A 19549-nucleotide genomic window follows, 5' to 3' on the forward strand; every position below is an offset into this window, starting at 1 on the left:
GTTCTGGAGAGGAAGGGGTGTTTTAAGAGGCAGACACTATTTTAGGAAACTTGCAGGCATGTAAAAGGTGTTTGAGAATTGTAACCTTCAGAGGACAAAAGATAGAGGTACAGATACCAGGGTGTGACTCTCTGAGCAAGAAGTGACTCCTGCTACCTTTACAAACCAGCTTGAAGCGAGCTTACTGATCAGCAGTACACCATATCCACCAGTTTCTACCCAATAACTCAAACAAGGCATGCAGGATAATCTAATTTAGACCTGGGCTTTCAAACTGGAAAATCCAAAGAGTTGTATTTTCAAAAATTATGGGTATGTCAGGCTTTTGTGAAACAAATTATAATGTCATCAACAAGCACAGGACTATTTCAGGTTTTTTGAGTGCTCTGCTTGAATGTATTTTAATGTTTTGACTCTCTGTTTTTGAGTTTCTAGAGGGACATGTTTGGTACTGTTTTGGGGTGGCTGATTTGAGTGTTAATAGCATGGAATAGTTCAGTTGGAAGGGGCCTAAAAAAAAAAATCACCTAATGACAGAGAAATATGTGGAGTGGAGCCCAGTGGAGGGAATGAAAAGAAGTGTGCATGACATGTGTCCAAAGGCCCTGCTGCTTCATTGATCTCCATATCCCCTGGTCTGGGTCTCCCCAGGCTCCAGACAGTGAGTGTCTCCTATTGTTGGAGGCTTGGCACTAGAGGGCACAGCAGGTTTCCTGCAAAAGCTGAGGACAGCTGTGGCAGCCAGGACAGGCACTGCAAGATCCTGTGCTGGCCTCCACTGCCTCCTCTGGCTGCCCATGATGGGAGGAAGGGCTGTGAGTTGTAAATAGCAGAGTGCTCAGGAGAGGAGGAGGAGTACTGAAGCATTTTCTATGCCAAAATGTCTTGCTGAGTCTTTGGGTCACTGCAGCAAAGGACCTGAAGCCCCACATGGAAATGTAAAGCCATGAGTCCTCTAGTGTGGAAAATTTACCCCTTCCTCACATCTGAATATTGGCTGGTTTTGCCTGCAGAGTTTAATTTATTAGAAACGGGAGAAAATGTTTACAGGGCTGACTCAGGAGGCTGTTGAGGTATCCCAGAAAGGCTCAGCTAGTGAACAAAATAATGGTTTACTGTATTCTTCTGCAGTTCCTTATCTGGGTATTGTCTCCATGCAATGGTGTACAAGGTTTGCAAGTGTCAGCTTAATTAGCAATTCCCTCAAGAATGGGCAGGCAATTGGAGAAGTGTAGTTCACACCAGTAAATACCTCTGAACCTCCAAACACTTGATAAAGGAGGAGAGAAAAGCCAGAATGCCGCCTTCTTACTCATAAAGAATGTCTCACCATAAGTAGTTGCTTTGGATTAATTTTAAGCAGTCCAAGAAAGATGGACTCTCGATAAAGTTCAAGTGTCCTCATATGGTTAGAGTGGTTTTGGTTTTTGGGGGGTTTTCTGTTGGTTTTTGTTCCCCGCCCCCCCAAAAGTGTTAAAATTAAGAAGAAAAGCATGGATTGAGCAAAGCTTATGCAAATAAACCCCCAAAACGTCTAGCTTAGTAAATAAGAATAGAAACTTCTGAAAAACATTTATTTACAAATATTTGTATAATGCAACTTTGATTTCCCCACTTACTTGCTATGTATTTTTGTTTAGTTCTTGTGTCCTCCACCTTCCCAGGTAGCGCATTTCATTACAAGGCTTGTCTGCTTCATTGTTTGCTCATTCTCCTGACTGCTTTAAAAAACAGAACTTCAATGAGAGATTTAAAAGGATTGAGCAATTTAATACAGAATAGCTTGAATTTATTGTAGTTTTACTTGTCACAGAGCTTTTGTGAGGAAAAATGCCTTGTATAATTTCTCTGAAAAAAAGTCTCAAGTGCATCTGACCTTTACCTGACTTTGGAAGCTGTATCAAGTGAATGTAAAAGATTCTGGTTTTTACTGTTTTCTGAAGATAAAATACTACTCCTTAGCTACTCATTGTGAATATGTTTATTGCTTTTGCATAGCTAGCTGATTTAGTCATCTGTGCTTTAGGAAGGAAATGAAACTTTTCTAGGTCATCCTTTCTTTTAACAACAAAATAAGCATAGCTAGACAAAATAAAGGGTGGAAACCAGTTGAAGGTTCTTCTCAATAATTCTTGATTTTAAAAAGGGGCAAGTACGTACTGACTAAATCATGTGAAAAGTACTTCCTTTTTCTTAAATCCTTATTGAACCCTGAAAGGAGAAGTCCCATTTAACCACTCAAATATTTACCAGTGAGGTTATGATGCTTCCAGATGATTATGTGGAGATCATATTATAATATGATGTGTAATTTTTATTTGCAAAATAGAAATACACTGTACAATATTCTTTCTTTACTTTGAGTTTGTGCTCACAGTATTTTGAGCACTGTTTTGATTTTGTAACTTTAAAGGGAACTGAAATTACTTCAGACTCAAAGATGCTGAATAGCCTTTGCTTCATTTTTATCATACTTACAGAAATATGATTTAAACCCTTCCATAGTTAAAATCTGTTTCCTATGAAAGGGATAGCTTGTCACCTGCCAGCCTGGGAGTTCATGCTCAGCCTTTTCCATAATTCTATCAATTGTGGCCACCCAAAAAAGTCATTGTTTTGAATATCTCAAATCAAGGTTATGTGAACAAATTCCAGAATATTTGAATTTCCCTTAGAGAAAGCCCTGTCAACTGCCATGTCACATCTTTGACTGAAGTGTTTTTGCTGTTTGCTGCAGTTTGTTAGGAATAAACAAGAAAGAGCAGGTTTTCAGTGCAAGCAAACCAAACTCAAAGTCTGTCAGTTTTCAATCTATTTTGAGTGAATTATCTGTGGGTTTTGTTGGTTTTGCTGTGCCATTCAAGGAAATAAATGCCTATGGCATATCTTTGTTATACGTATCTGCAAAACAATCCAGCTGTATTTCCCTGCCTCTCAGCTTCCATTCTGCTCACAAGCTCTGAATGGGGAGGTACAAGCAAGGTACTGTGTTTTTCACGCTGCTGCTTAGAGAATGTGCTTCGTGCAAATGCCCTTTCATGGGTACAGTATTGGGGTAGTGAAAGGGTCTTGTTCTTCTGCACTGGAATTGCAGGCCAACCACAGCCTTGCCTGAAGATAAAGCAGAAGCACTCCACACTTTCCTGGTTAGTTCTGTAGACAGTAGTGTTCTGTTTTTAACTTGTTAACTTATCCATGTGAGCACTAGTATTCCAAGGGATATTTCTCTTAGGAGGGCAGTTTTAAAAGGTTATGTGGTAGCCCTTGCTGTTAGCAGGGATGAGGGTCAGCTGCATCACCACCTGCAACCTGCCGACAGTTCAGAACAGAATGTGAAGGTTCATTGTGGCAGGCTAGAGGGAGTTCATTCAGAGCCTGATTTGGTCTGGTAACTTCAGCTGTGGTTTTCATGTTTGTTTTTGTGTGAGTAACAAACATATGTGAAACCAAAGCAGTGCATTGCACTGCAGCTGTTGACACTGTAGCCTTCTTTGGCTGTATTGCTCTTTAATACATGCTGTCCAAATTAGTGTTTGTATTTTTCAAAGGAGGAAGGAACACCAGTATTGATATGTGTTGTGATTTGGAGTTGCAGTATGTTTTGGAGTTTATTTAATGACTGATGAAAGATAAAGATGGCTTCACAAAGTTACTTCTCCTAATGGCTAAAATACGATTAGAAGTAGACAAGTGTGTTTTGCTTTATTTATAACTTCTTTCATGTAGCATTGCTTAAACTGTGCTCCATAATGTTTCTCCTTTTTTAGCTTCTTCTTTTCTGTGGTTTTTATTGTTTCTATTCTATTTTGCAATGAGATCTACAGTGTTGTTTTATCACGCATAGTAACTTGATGTTTGCAATAAGTATTTGTCAACTAACTGTATAGTCGGTGTTTATACTTAAATACCTCATCCCACACCAAAGACTTCTGTTGGTTTTAAATGATGCAGCTCATTGTGGCAGAAGTCCCTTTGTGCTCAAAACCATGTATTCCCAAAGAATATATTATTGCATTAATATGACAAACTTGCTGAGCTGGAATAACAGCAGACCTACTTTGATCATGCATTAAAGAGAAAAATATTAAGTAGGTATGTTTGAGATTTGCATAAAAAGAGTTAGACAAATCCAGGTCATGGTAAAACCTGTGAGCAGTTACAGGTGAGTTAGTGCTCCTTAGTACTTTGGAATAGTGCAGGCTTAGCTATGCAGCCTCCTGTCTTTGGCTGTACAAGGACACACTTACTGTGGAGCTCACTGTTCTCCAGTGCTTAGTGCCTCTTTCCTTGGGTGCAGTGTACAATTTCATATTAGGTTTCTGTGCTCCTTGTAAGGAGGAATTGAGCATCTAGAAAGGGGAGTTAATATATTTTCTTGTGGTTTTTTTATCCTTCTCAGTAGGGTTTTCTGTTAGGTATGCTTGAAGTCCTGCAGCTCCTGTGAAGGTAGGTGTCTACATGCAGTTTAAAGTCCTCTTTGGTTTCAACATCTCAAGTGATTCCTTTTAAATGAGGAAGAAGTAGGAATGGTCACACTGTTACGATTTGATACATTAGGTTACTGGATAAGTGGTTTACTGTTGTGTTAAAAGAATGAATCTAAAATCTTGTTGATAGGCAGCCAAGTAAGGGCAGGCAGCAAGGGCTGGGTATTTGGGGCTGAGTCTGTACTACTGGCCTCAAAGGGACAATAGTTTGGGCTTAAGTATTGCCCCACAGTCATTGGGGATATTTCATTGCTAACGTGTTCCCTGGCCTGTTCTGGCATTTGTCGGCTCTCCTCTGGACAATGCCTAGGCAAGATTTGGGGCATGATGCAGCTCAGGGACTATTTTCAGCTGCTGGTATGGATTAGCAGTGGAGAGTGCATAGTTTTGTGGGTGCAAGCTGTGCTTTGCCACTTGCCCTTGAGGCCTCAGGACAGGCTGTGGCTTGTTGTGCTACCAACCACAGATGCAGTCGTGGGCTCAACCACGAGTGACTTTAGTGCTGGCGAATGAGTCACGCGTTCCTGTGCTGTCTTTCCTCTGGGCTGCAGGACTCGTGCGTGTTTCTGCACAGCAGCTGGCTTCTCCTGGGAAAGCTGGTCTGTATCAGGCATACTCCTTTGATGCCTGCTAAATTTTGCCTTTCCTCAGATACAGGAATGCCTAATTTGTGAATGGGGGACAGCCTTAGGCACAAAAAAATTGCTGAGCATATCCAGAATGACAACATCTGCAAGCATGCTCACTGGCAGGATACAATCTACAGAGGTAGCTTCACTGGTGTAAAGACAGGCACCTCAGGAATTGCAGTCATCAGATTGCTCAAGACATCACTCATGTCTTGTGGGCTTCTGGATTTTAGGCACCTAGTATCTTGTCTCAGCTTGGAAGCTGCAATGGGCAGTGATTTGTAATATGGAATTTTCTAGTGTTTTTCTTGCTGGGGACAAAACATGATAAGGGTCACCAAACAATGGTTTGTCATGTGCTCACCATGCTCCTTTCTACAAAGTTACATTAGGAGTATGCAGCTTTAACCTTCAAAAAGGAACTGAGAACATATTTGAGGTTTTCTGTCTGTACATACTAAATATATTTCTGCTTGTATCATGAGTGTGTTCCAGAAGCATGTGGGATGAGAGAGGTCACGACCACTCCTCCTTGGCGTGATAGTGCTAAAGGCTCATACTGGTTCTGTTGCATGTGCTTTTTAAAATTTTTTTAAGGTTATGACATTTCAGTTGTCACAGCTGTGGCTGGAAAGCCTTCTGTGATTTTACCTTTGTCATAACAGGGCACATTTTTATGAATCTATAAGATGATTGCTTTTTGGGTATTTGTGAATATATGACATAATGTAATATAAATATATGAATATATTTATGTTTATAAGCTTTTTAAAAAAAATTTTGGCTATATATATACACACACTCTTTAATAAATGCTTAAATGAAATATGTAAGAGTGTTTATCCCATGCCTTTCTAGTACTCCTGAAGAGTTTCCTTTGATAAAAATCATGCTGTGCTTTTTGAGGTTTGAAACTTATCTGCTTTAACAGCTGAAGGCAAATTGAAAAACCAGGAAGAACAGCGAATTACACTCTTCACTGTCTCTCCCATCACTTTGAAAATCTTCCCTGCCACTCCTATTTATCGTGAGGATGACTCAAACTGTTGTTCGTGCTTGGGTGTTACCATTTGAGAAAATCCTCTAGGCTACTGGAAGAGAAGCCAGAACATTTAAAGCTGAGGTCCTGTGTTTCCTGCTTTTGTCTGTGTTGACAGTGTATTCACTTTTTAGTAGGCACTCACAAAGTGTATAAAGCACTCACTAGGACTGGAGGATTTTGGTTATGTTAGCACAGTGTTAACAGGTTTATCTTTTGCAGGTATACCAAGTCAGCCCAACCCTTAAGATGCTGTTGGTTCAAGTACAAACACGACTAAAGGGATTACCTAAGACACAGCAACTATGCAGAGTTTTCATTCTGTGAAGTTTAGATTCCATTCTTGATTAAGAATTTTAAGTTTTTCCCTACTGCATCTACTGCTTTAGGGTATAGAGTTTCTTTAGGGGGTATGAGTCCTACTTCTGTAACTTAGACATTTAGGTTTCCTCTATACTTGAGACAGAGCTGTACTTCCAGGAAGCAGTTCATTCTGTTTATTTTAAACAAGTATTTTACAGTGGGATTATTCACTTTCCACTGTCATCTGACTCAATGACAAACCTAAACTAGATTTATAGCGTTTGTCTGTTAAGGTTAGTAGGAGCAAATCATTTGCTTAACTCTCTTCTTCATAACTGCATTTCCCCCTTCCTTAAAGCATGGAAGGGTGATTAGCAAGAGGTGGTTATGTAATTGTGCCTAGGTTTGCTTTAGGTGGCTGCTTGTGCTGTGTATCTTGCCTGTAGCCGCTGCTGTGTTTTCACATGGAGGTCATGTACCCAGGCTGTGTCAGGATCTCTCTGGTTATAGATTTACAGCTGTAACAGGGAGCTGGGGTTTACAGGCTGTGCTCAGTGGAGCTGCCAGCTCTGTTGGTGCAGCATAAACGTATCTTGCTTGTCTGTACACCAGTACCAAGTACAGATTTAGTCACAGAAATAAGTCTGCTTTAACATGATAGACTTTTCTTTAGTCTTTTTTTCTTTAAGATTGCCTGATTATAAGTAATAAGGAATAGTGAAATAGTTTTCTAGGAATCCTTGTTTTTCAAGTTGTTGGGGTTTTTAAATTTTTTTTTTAATACTCTCCAATGTTTTGGTGGTCATATCACACCTGTAGGAATTTGATTTTAGTCCTACTGTGTTTCTAGGTAGTTTGAACTTCAGCTTTTCCTACTGCAACACTGTTATATCTGCATTGTAAATACTTTGTAGGAGTGTTTAAAGGTCGCCCATGAGGGAAAAATATATTAGAATTCAGGGAGGTATCTTTGCAATTCTTCAGTTTTGTAAAATCTTGCTGAATTGTGGCAAATTTGATGTGACGTCTCCCTAAATACAAAAGTAAATAAAGCTTAGGTTAAGTTCTGTGACTGTATCCCTGTTGCTCCTTCCTTGGATGGGACTATGCTCTCCAACTTTGTAGTTCTGTAAGTCTCTGTAGTGAAGCAAAACTGGTAAAATGAATAGAATGAAGTTTTGTTTTGGTTTTGGGGGTTTTGTTGTTGTTGGTTGATCTGTTTTTTTGTTTTGGTCTGGCTTATTTCATCTGATCCAGAGTCCTGAATAGTTGTCACAAGCTTTCATTACTCTTTCTTTCCTGATTGCTGTCATTTGACTCACTCACTTGCTAACTGTTCTATGGAAGTAAAATTAGCTTATGTTAAGAAGCAAAGTGGGTGCCAAACAAACATTCTAATGTGGAGGTTTGGGGTTTTTTTCCCAGCTGTGTGCTAAATTTTCAAGCTCTTAGGCCAAACCAGTATCTTGTCAAACTGTCAAATTACATATTATTGGAAGATGTTTTTGTTTCTTTGCTTGCTGCACTTTCTTTAAGTTATTGTGTGCATGAAAGCACAGAGTTTGTTTTGAGTTGCTTTTTTGTAGACCAAGTAAGTGCTTTTGTGCCTGTTTTTTTACTATATAAATATATATAGTATTTCAGTTATGTGTTTGTATCACTATCTTACAGTAACTTTCTAGCAATAAAAAGCCCTTGTCAGGGATGTGGATCCCCCTGTTCACAGCTGTTCAGCAGGCATAATGTTCACCATCCTCCAGAAAGGGAATCCCTCTAGGCTTGGTGGAAGCTTTTCCTTTGGGCTGGATTTGCCTGTCAGGATGGGGTAGGTGCAGGTTGGTAGGTGCACAGCTGAGTGTGGAGCCTCCGCAGCTGCGTGCCTGGTGTTCTGAACCCTGAGCAGAGACTTGAGGCTCACCCAGGTAGACTCTGCCTGCTCTGAACTTGGCTTGGGTACGTCCCTGGACTGCCAGTGCCCTGTCCTTTCTGTTTGGGAGTCACCCTGCTCAGACCAGAGCCCGTGCTTGGCACGCTCTCTGTGTGCCTGTTGCACCTTCCAGCAGCTGGGAGGAACTCACAGATCTTATCTGGACAGCAGCAGGTACTGAGTTTTTTGTTTTGCATTTGCTACCCACAGGAGCAATACAAATACAATAGCATGCAGTCTATGTGGTAAACTTTCTTTCACACGTAAGAAGTGTGAAATAACTTAAGTATACAAGTAGGCCAGCAGTTTTCGGATTTGATTTCATTAATGAAACATTTTTTTTTGTTAGGCCAAAAAGGCAGATATTTTGGTACTTGCTTCACCATCGATATTCTCATTTTTGTCTGTGTTTTGCTATGTACTTAAATTTTTCCAATAGACTTCCTTTCATAAAGCAGCAGTATTTGCAGAATTCATCTGAAAAGCAGACTTAACCTAGCCACAGTTGTTTTCATGTGAGATAGACTTAATATTATTCCCAAAATGATGGCATTATGATAATGCCTCCTGTTGCTAGCATTGTTATTTAAGAATTTTGTTCTTTAAGGCAGGAACTCACTGTTTAAAAAAGATAGAGTTAGGGGAAATATTAAAGCTATGTGTGTGCAAAAATATTCTTTTTATCTCATCATAAAAGGGTTAGAGCTTTCTAGAGGCCTTCCATTGTCATTGCTTGTGGTTTGATTCTCAGGTTTAAACTACAGAAAATTTGCCCCTTCTTATTGCTGAACAGCTTTTAGTTTTGATAGAACTAGAGTGGGCAGACTGCTTCTTAAATAGAAGAAAAAGAATTATTTAAAAGCTAAATTCTCAGCTCTGGAATTTTTAGTTTTCCAGCAATGTAGTAGGTTTTATAGAAGACCAGAAAATGTGTGAAGGGTTCTTTTCGTTTTGTGGTAAGTTCAGTTTTCCTATGGGAAGAACTGGGCTTGCTTTATAAGCAGCTATATGACAGGAACTGGATGGGGGTGAGGTGATAAATATGAAAGGCTTCAGTCAAACCAGAATTGTCAAAGCAAAACTTCTCCATCCAGCTTGCAGAAGTGTTAGACTGTGCAAACTTGGCTTTCTGAATTTGGCTCATCTTAAATGAGCCCTATTGAGTATGTTCTGTAAATTGCTAATGCAGTGATAGTTGTGTTTATACAATGTTTTCAACATTCTGGTAATTGGATAAAAATGCAGCCCAGGCATTTCTGTCTTCTAGATTTAGAATCGTTCTGATTTAGACTTTGTCTTAGCTTTTGAAATGTATCCTCTTTCATTTTGTCAGTGGTGCTCAAATGCCAGAAACCCTGAGGTCTAAATGTTAATAGCCTAGCCAAAAAGGGAACTTGTCAGGATTTACAGGTCTGCTTAGATGCAAGAACCTTATAATATTACATTTACTGCTGGAAAAGTATGAACAAATTGCTCTTCACTGATAAAACTCTTAGAAAATAACTTGAAAGAATAAAGAAGGCTAGAGGATATTGTGATCAGGTGGGATTTTCAAAATCACCAGTCTCAAAGTGAGCCTCACTGGGTTCTCTAATTTTAGCTAAGTTCTTTGTGTAATTCTAGAAGTCTCATCTTTGGTTATGATGGTGCTTGAAATTACAAATGAAAATCACTTTGTCATTTGCAAGAGATGATGCAAGACTGTCTAATCACGAGTGACATGTAAAGACTGAATGACAATCTAGTGCTCCCTGCCGTGTTTTAAAAGAAATGAGAAGGGCACTAATGAAACCAGTGGATTTGAAACAAAAGGAAATTTGGGTTTCTTAGTTTTGTTCCCCCAATGCACACACACACAGAGTGTGAACTTTTTTACTGTTGTGAACATTAAAAACTTTACACAAATTTGAAGGAGGACATAACAAGCTCACAGAAGAAAAAATTTTGCTGAACACACAAATATATCTGACCCAGAAAGTCCTGAGATATGACTGATGAAGTGGTGTTGCACTTGAGAAAGCCTTGTGTGCTTCTCCTACTCTTATCTTGTTCCCCAGGCATCTAGCCTCATCTGCCCTTGGAGTCAGGATTGTAGATTAGTTGCATGTTTGGGGTCTGATCCAGTACTGTCATTCTTATCTTTCACCTGATCTCAAGAGCTCTTTTTCAATTTTTGCATTTCTGTGACTGAGGTTAGTTCCTTAAGAAACAAAAGCTTGGAGGTTGATTTTGGTTAAGGATTCCTTACCTGCCTGAACAATGTTCTGTAGGGATTTTTTTACACACTTTTAGATGAAAAAGGAATTTGACTTGGTATTGGTATTTTTTTTAAATGTAAAAGACTTGTGTACTGAGGTGAAAAAAAAAATTGCCTGGCATTCTGTTCTTGTTAAAGCCAGAAATTAAAACTTCAAGCTGAATATAGAAAGTATAGAATAGGACATCTTTTGACTTTGAAGTAATGGTAAATCTGAGGTGTTTATAGTAAATTTTCTTTTTCCTTGTCTTTTAAAACTACTTGTTAATTCTCTAATTATCAGTATCTACCTGCCTTGGTTTAGATCAAAAACATCCTTGGAATCAATTAAATTTGGCCTGCTTTTATTTTTATAGGAAGTGGGCATTTTCTGCACTCCGTAGATGAAGAAACCACACTAAAAAGAACAATTTCTCAAGTTTTGGTCTTAAAACTGATCTCTTAACTCTCCCTTTGTAGGAATGTGAGTAAAAATAATGCACTTTCAGGAAGTACTGGTTGCAACACATTCAGATCCTCAGCAGCTCTGACAATGTAAGCTTTTTTTCATTTGAGATGTCTTGGCATGACTTAGGAACATAACTTCTCATCTAGATTTTACATTTAAATTTTGGCATAAGACCTTACCAGAGAGACAGAAGAGTTGGTATCAAAGACAAGAGCAGAGAGAGGGAGTGCATCTGTTGCGGAATCTACCAGTGAAAGCATTGCTCCATCCACACCTCTCCAGGATAATCTGTTGCAGAACCAGAAAAGGCGGAGAAAACCTCATCCAGTCCTGAATAGCTGGTACCCTGTCTTTATATCAGCTTGTGGGAGGTACTGTTTTACTCCCCATCTTCCCAATCAGATCAGGAATTTTTCAAGTAATGGTCTGATTCTCAGCATTACAGATGATGCTTTTTGACTGCGTTGGGTTTTTTCGTTTGGGTATTTGCTGGTTTGTTGGTTTTTCTTCCCTCTGTGGAAGAGTGGAAATGTTTAATAAAAAAAATACAAAGTTTCCTCAAATAGCTTCTGGAGACTGAGCTATTAGCTGATCGGAAAGGTATTGCACTGTGTTGCACTGTGCTCTTCCCAAAAAACAGAAGCTGCTGCCCTGGAGTGTGAGTGCAAAGCAGAGAGAGCTATTGTCTGTGCTTCTCCAGGCTACTTGAGGTAATACACCAAGGAAAGGTTTGGTTTAAAGGGGAGTGCTCATATATGTGACTTTGTCTGCTTGTTCTGCTTTTAAGTCAGTGATGGGTTTTTACTTTTCCCTGCAGTTTTGTAATCTCAGAGTAGCTTCTCTTTACCGGGGTGAGGCTCTGGGGTGCTCACTGCTGTAAGGCAGAGGGCTGTTGCTGAACAAGTTGTCACTCAAATGAGTAACAGCTTTGATGAGCTCAGGGAAGTAGTGCCCTGGAAACATAGCCCAGCAGTGACATTGGGGGCTATTATCTCGCATTTCTTGGAGGGAGTCTAATATTAAACAGACCCTTCAGAGAGAGAGGCATTGAGACCTTAGAGGGGCATATCTGGTTTTAGACTTTGGATTTGTCAGTGGCATATGGAAAAAATAGAGAATTTCTACTCATGCTGAGAGTTTTGTGCATTTTTTTGAAATCAGATGTGAATCAGAAGATTTTAGGATTCCCAACAAAGATAGTTGCTTATTCTCAGATGTTATGCAGACATTTATATCTATGCTATCTTTGTAGCTTAAGCCCATACTATTTCAATTTTCCTAAGTTCTGTGGCTAAAGATTGAAAATCCTGTTGAATTTAAAATTCAATCAACTCTGGTTCCCAGCAGCCATTGAGTAACTCGGTTTCCCAGAAGTAAGAGGCAATGTATGGTTGATTTATAACAATTAAACAGAAGCTTTGCATAGGGAAATAAACTCATCCAGATTACAACTTACCATATAGTTTGATGGCTCAATATGCATTTTCTCAACATTGATTCACTCCTCTGTATATACAGCCCTGGTGTAAAAATGTCTCAGGGCTGTATCTGTGTTGCAGTTGACTGCCCTAAATCTTAAGAGCAAATTTGTTCAGACTCAGTTCTTATTCTTGACTCCATTGTTTTTGGGGAGGAAAAAACAACACTTATTTCACCTTTTAAATTTTATTTTATTTTACAGTGATGTTAAATTAATTCTGCAGAAAATGTACACAGTGTTCTAGTAGCTGGGAAACATGTATAGCAGGATGTTGTAATGCAGTTTTGTCTATGTATTCCTGTTTGTAACAGTAATATATGTATATTCCTCCTTTTACATGGTGCTGACTTTTCAAAGTGTCTTGATTAATTTTGCCAGCACAGAGCCCCAAGTACTTAATTTTTAAAACTTTTTAAAGTTTGAAAGAAAATAGCATTTGAAGTTTTAAATGCTCATGTTCTCCAAAATTACTGCATCTTGAATTTATGGGACACCAAATAGTTTCCTGGAAGAAATAATTGACTTGATGCACACGTTCATTTCTGGTTAGAAAAGGTCTTGTTTTTCTAAGAAACTGTACTTTGAGATTGAATTAACTTATTCAGAGGATGTTATTTTCCTCAAAAGTCATGCTGAGTCGAAGAACTTCTCACAAAAGAGTTTAATAAAGTGGTATTGTACCTAAAGCATTAACTTCAGTCATCACAAGTTACTTTGTTCTAATTACCACAGGCTTCTGAGGGAGAGGTGAGAAGGAAAACCAGTTTGTCTGAGACGTTTCCAAATGCTCTAAACTACCAGACTTAATTGCTTTATGGGGGCCAGGCTTGTGGAGAGAGCATGTATTTTTATCAGATAAGCCTGGAAGAAACAGGGTTCTTGTAACCCACTGATTGAAGCCTCCTGTGAAAGTAATGGTCCCTAAGAAGGAAAGTGCAGAGAAAAAGACGGGGAGAAGTAAGAGACAAGAGGGAAACTCTAGAGAACTAGATGTGGTAGCTGAAGTGATATGACAATATGGGGCAGTTTTTCCGCAGTGCAAAGCAGGTTAACTTCACCCCCATCCTCAGTAACGTGGAAACTGATACAATTAAATTGAGCAACTGTTTTAACTTCAGGAAGGAAAAACAAGCTACTTTTTCATTTGTGTTTGACTTGACAAACAGCCTTTGGACTTTGGTTAACCTAGTCTAAACCCTAAAGTTCATTTCTAACATACAATCTGTAGGAACAGACCTTTGACATAGATTTTTAAAATACTTTTTCTGTGTGCTGTTATGCTTAACACTTTTACAGCCTTGTAATAAGCTTTTCAGATGTGAAGGAAGCACAACCTTTACATATCAAAATATATGTCCACAGCTAAGAAATGTGCAGGCTTCTAATTCCAGTTTAGTCCTGATAGTCTTTTAATACAGTTCATATTGTAGAGTCACCGTCAAATATTTTCATTTTTATGGTCTGGAGGCTGTGTTGAATGAAGTTTTCTGAAACTGGCCTTTCAGAGAATCTGACGTCCCGTGGTCTGGTGGACCGATTCTTTTTTATGGAATTTTGAATGGTATCGGATGTGAAGTAATAGACTATGGGGTCAAAACAGCAGTTTGAAACAGCAATGCACAGAGTGATGGGGTACATAGTCCTGACTGCAGCCACCACTGAGCAATTGACCCAGGTCTGTGTTCTCATAAGGGAGTAGAGTATTAAGGTAACATTATAAGGCACAAAGCAGAAGCAGAATATCACCAAATGGACAAAAATCATTTTGAGTACCTTTTTCTTGCTTACTTTATTCCGGCTTAATGTAAGCGGTTTATTCAGAGTCCGTAGAACCATAGTGGAGCAGGTCACGTTCAGGATGAGAGGAATAAAAAACCCAACGGTTTCAATGAAGATAACAATCCGAGATAGGTAGGTTTTCCACGTATCCTCTGAAAAGTTTTCAAAGCACGTCCTTTGCTCCGTATTGTTCCAGCTGTTTGTGGACTGGAAAAAGCTTGCTGGTGTGCTGCCTGCTAGCACAGTTATCCATACTGCAACGCAGACAATCTTTGCATTCCTTTTGGTCCGGAGAGTCTTGGATCGGAAGGGATGTACGATGGCTAAAAAGCGATCCACGCTGATGCAAGTCAGAAACAAAATGCTCCCATACATATTTGTATAAAAGAGAGTGACAGAAATCTTGCAGAGAATGTCTCCAAATGGCCAGTTTCTGGTTACAAAGTAATAAATCCTGAAGGGTAATGTAAACACAAAAAGCAGATCTGATATGGCTAAATTAAGCATGTAAGTTGTAGTCTCGTTTCGCACTTTTAAAGTACAGGTGAAAATGTAGATCGCTACACAGTTTGCTATGAGGCCAAGAACAAACACCATGCTAAAGATACACCCATATAGAGTATATTTAAAGGAGTCCTCAGTGGAACAATTAGAGCTTACCATTATAATGGTATGTTAAAAATTCCTGTGATTTGATGTTTTCTCTGGTATTTTTATTGCAACTTTTTTGAAATTCCAGAAGAACTTGCAGGTCAGATGTATTTGAACAGCGTGCTTTGGCGAGTTTGTTACGCTGCGAAACTTCAGGGAAGGAAGGTGAACTCTGTGGCAGGGGAGTACATCTCCAGCAGAAATCACCAGGAAGTCTCTCTTCTCTGCCGAGTGCTATTTGTAATCACATAGCCAGTCTGCAAAAGTCAGAAAATGCATCATTTGTGGCAGATGAGGTCACCCCAAAGCTTGCTTAGTTCCATTTCCCGCCTCGATTCAATGAAGCCATTGTAGGACTTTCTGCCTTACTCTTGGCTGCAGATTGTGATGGCGAAGGCTTGTCCATCCGAATTTACTGGGAGCATGTACTTCAGGAAGTGTTTTCCTGGACACTGCGAAGTGTTGGCACTTGCATTTCCCCCTCTCCCTTCTTTCTGTACAGCAAGTTTTTCGGCTCGCTGCCTGGCCCCATGGGGCGGGAAGCAGAAGGGAGGGAGCTGCTTGCCAGGGCAGAAACCGAATTCCAGAGCGTGTTCGTTCCTGCAGCCCACAGCCCTCGGCAGCTCCTGCCAGCCCAGCTCCTTCTGGAGAGCAGAGCAGAGCGCCCGGGCAATTTGTAGCATGACATCACAGGAAGAAGAGGCCGGGCGCCGAAGAATGGTTTCAGTTTGGTTTGTTTGCCTTCCCCTGTCTCTGCTGTACCTTGCAGATGTAGCTTGCAGAGTGCTGCAGCTGCCTCTTAACTCTTTCCATGCTCCCTGAGAGGTCCTTTGTCAACGTTGCTGGGGTCCGAAAACTTTTCAGTTATAACAAGACTTTGCAGTGTCTAAATAGCTCCCATGCCCTTAAGTTCCTGTCTTTCTTTGGAGATAGTAGTAATTGTGGGATTTTATATAGGGTTGAACTAACATTATGCCTTTTGTTAATAGCTTTGCTTGTAATAGAGGACACATTAATCACCAGAAATCAGCTGAGTAGTTCTGTCTAAATTCCCCCAATACGCCAGTACAAACCTCAAGAGGGACAAAGTAACATTGATAGGTAATTAAATAAATGCACCAAATAATTACTGAAAAAGAGGGTTGCTTTTGGATATTCACAGGACTGAGATGTGTTGCAGTGGGTGGAGAGATTTTTTTTTTTTTTAACATATTCCATATTAGAAAGCACACCCCAAGCTTTATTTCTAATCAGAAAGGTGGTTCTTTTTCAAAAAAAATTGATTCCAGTGCTTTTTTGAAATGTTGTGATGCAGAAAGTGTTTTCTTGAATATCTAAGCACAGAATTAATACAGCAAAATGCATATACTCTACTGTGGCTCTGGTAATTTAAAGGGGGACAGTTACCACATATGCACAAAATACTCCCATTAGTCACTGATAATTGAAAGGAAAACATGTTGTAACTAATTACATTGTTAAGTAAATATTAAAAAAAAAGCCGCTCTTACTGCCTTTAGGGGCAGATATGAGATAAATCTCAGTTTAGACAGACTCATTTATTAAACAACAACTTGGATAGACTCACTTCTGGCATCAGACACGGTCTATTTCTAAGTCTTAGAGTAACAAACCTCTTCATATCTGGCTGGGTGGCATGGTTCTTTTGAACTGTATTTTAATCAGTTGCACCTAAGCAAGGCTCTGGGGCAAAACCTTTCTAGTCTGCTGTGAAAGAGAGTAAATAATAGCGCTTCACAGGGTTTTGGCATAGTTTCTTAATGTAAGGTATGTCAGACAAAATTCAGAAACATACAAAAGTGGGTCTTGCTTATTTTATTTCAGGTTTTCTTTATAGTTTTCTGTGAAACATTTTCACCTTGATTTTGAGGTGAAATCAGGCAGTTTAACTTCAATAGGCTACAACCACAAGAAACCTTTTTGACTATTCTTGAAATTCATGCTTAACTGTAAAGCATAGTGCATCTTGGACATCTAAGTCAGTCAGGAAATGAAAATGTGAGCTTGGCAGAGTCTCTCGTGTCCAACTAATATGTACCTTAGCATAAAGGCTTTCCTGGCTTTTCTCACAAAAGCAGTCATCTCACCCTAAATTTTGTTTCTGTTCCTGGCAACCTTGCATGGTGAAAGAAGGGTTTTCCTGCAAAAGTTCTGCATCGGGCTATGGGAGCTCCGCTCTCAGCTTTGCTGCTCCAACTTTGTTTGCGCAGGAAAACTGTGTGGGGCAGGCTCAGCTACTGGAACAAAAATCCCTGAAGTACAGAAATTTGATGTCACATGTCAAAGGCTCAAGAAATAATTCACGTTTAGAGAGAGAAACTAATGGCAGTGAGTGTGTATCTCACTGATTAGAACTTGATTTGGCGTTTGGACAAAGGTGTGGGTGTGCAGAGGCAGAGTGGGATGTCTGGTCCCTTTTACCACTGTAGATGTGCTTTAGAGCAGTTGTGAAGGTGCATCCTCAGCCTTTGCTCCATCTGTCAGAGCTCCTGGCTTGCTGTGGCCTGTGTTGTTGCTCCTGTTACAAGCGTGGACACTACTCAGAGCTGTATTTATGGCATTGTGTGTATGGTTGCGTTGTCTTTAGGACTCTGTTGCTGCTGTACCCTTCTGGTGCAGTACAGTACATGCACTTTGCACTAATTGACAACCTAAGTGATATTTGTATATGTCCAGAAATACCATTCAGCTGCAGATGAAAATGTGAACCCCCTGAATTGACAGTTTTTTCCTTCCCTTCCTGTTTCAGCGAGGAGAGTTACGACTGAGCGGGCAGGCTGAGTCATTTCAGTGTAGAAGTGTGAACGGCAAACGCGAATTTTATACCACTTTGTTAATTTAGATGCAGCTGATTGTTACCAAGCAGTGTTTTAATTTGTGTGAGCTTGTCCAAGCTGAAGAACCTGCGTTAGTTCGCTGGGAGCAGTTGGGAGTCAGGAGTGGCCTCCCTTCTGGCTAGGCTCCAGCATGAGCAGGGGCGAAGCTTCATTTCACTCTCTCCTTTCATTGGATCATGTTTTAAGATGTTGGGCTTTGTGCCGACAGGTTCGGAAAGGACTTCAGTAGCCCCCAACACCTTAAATTTTAAGAAGTTTAACAGTTATGGAGGAAGAATTGATATGGTAATAGTCTCGCTTACAGCCCTTCACCACAGGCAATTTTCCTTCGGGATGGGAAGGAGGGGGTAGGCAGGAGGAAGCAGCTGCAGGGCGGGCCTTGTACACTGAGGGGGTTTTTGTCTCCAAAGGAAACGATGCTGTTGCTGCAGGGAAGTGCATATGTGAGTCTGTCTGCCTTTCTGCCTTAGAGATGGGAATGAGTTAGGACCTGTCATTTGTTGCTAGTGCTAGATGAGCAAAGTCTGCATTTCCATCAACAGGCTTCCTGTGGCTCTTGAAAAGGCACCAAAGGCAGAGTAAGAATGGGTTCCTTAAAGCCAGGAGCTGATGAGGTGCTTGAAATCATCTCACTTTAGCAGCGAGCAAGTTTTGTGCGCTGCTTCAGTCAGTGACCACATAACTCTGCTTCTCTGAGTTTAGATACCATTTAAGTGATTTTGGATTTGTGTGGCAAACCTGCTCCACCACATGGGGTCAGAAAGAAAAGTGCTTATAACCCTTGCAGTGTGCTTGGAGAATGGCTGTAGGACACTGCTCCTTCCTCCCCAAGGCGCCACTGAGTTGGATACTTGCTCTCATTTAGGACATGGGGGCAGGATCCCTTAAATTCAAAAGTCCAAGTTGACTGGTAAAGAAATATTTCACTGAAATAAAACAAGTATTTGAAGGCTTTCCAAGCTTTTAGAGTTGTGCTGACCAGTGTTGTGTGTTCCTCTGGTGGTACCCTCACCTTCAGTGCTGGAATTAAATAGAAGTTTAAGTGGTCAAAGGTGAAATGCATTTGAACTTGTCTAATGTACTGCATTCAGTCTGTGCTGATGTTAATACTGAAAGCTCTTAAGAGAGGGAAAAAAGCAACTTCAATATTAACAGCGTTGTAATAAATTCTTACAGTGTTTCCAAGGCCAGAGTATGCACTGTGAAATGAGGGTTGTCAGGTGCACAAAATGCTCTGTGTTGGAACCATTATTCTGTAACTACTGTTACTGCTTTTAGAGGCACACCTGTGTCATGGTGCAGGCATTTGTTCTCACTTGGGTTAAGCAGTCTTATGCAGAAGAACTTGTGCTGTCTGGTGCAGTGAAGACAAACCCTGACAGGACAGTATTTTCTTTGACCTAAGTACTGTTATTTATTCAGTTATTTTGATGGGTTTTGGCTTTTTTTTGTCTATTTACTGGAGTTTCTCTTTGAACATGTGTATGTACAGGAAGGAATTTATTATGGTTGACAAGTAGGGCTGAGAGCCAGGATGTCTTTCTGGCTGTGCCACAGATTTTCTGTTCCAATCCTGGCGAAGTTTTCTATAGCTTTGTGCTCTAGCTTCCCTCCACATTAAGAGCTTGTTCACTTCCACACTGGGATCTGAGGCTGTCTTAATTGCTAAATATAGTTTGAAGCCCTTGAAT

At 40.1% G+C, this 19549-nt stretch overlaps 2 protein-coding genes across 2 annotated transcripts in view; one reads left to right on the plus strand and one right to left on the minus strand.

The window, feature by feature from the left end:
• The window catches only part of RB1 (RB transcriptional corepressor 1), a 70917-nt gene that overhangs the window by 27763 nt on the left and 23605 nt on the right, over positions 1 to 19549 (plus strand). The window lies entirely within an intron of this gene.
• LPAR6 (lysophosphatidic acid receptor 6) lies at positions 10244 to 15654 on the minus strand. Its single transcript, XM_042014316.1, has 2 exons — positions 15370 to 15654; positions 10244 to 15257 (listed from the first exon to the last, which is right to left on the minus strand). Exon 2 carries the CDS (start codon positions 15010 to 15012, stop codon positions 13990 to 13992), a length of 1023 nt encoding a protein of 340 aa, XP_041870250.1. The 5' UTR covers positions 15013 to 15257; positions 15370 to 15654; the 3' UTR covers positions 10244 to 13989.

The sequence above is a fragment of the Corvus kubaryi genome, unplaced genomic scaffold, assembly GCF_017639235.1.
Source record: "Corvus kubaryi isolate FWS band 111438036 unplaced genomic scaffold, C.kubaryi_AGA036_p1.0 split1-65, whole genome shotgun sequence".
NCBI lineage: Eukaryota > Metazoa > Chordata > Aves > Passeriformes > Corvidae > Corvus > Corvus kubaryi.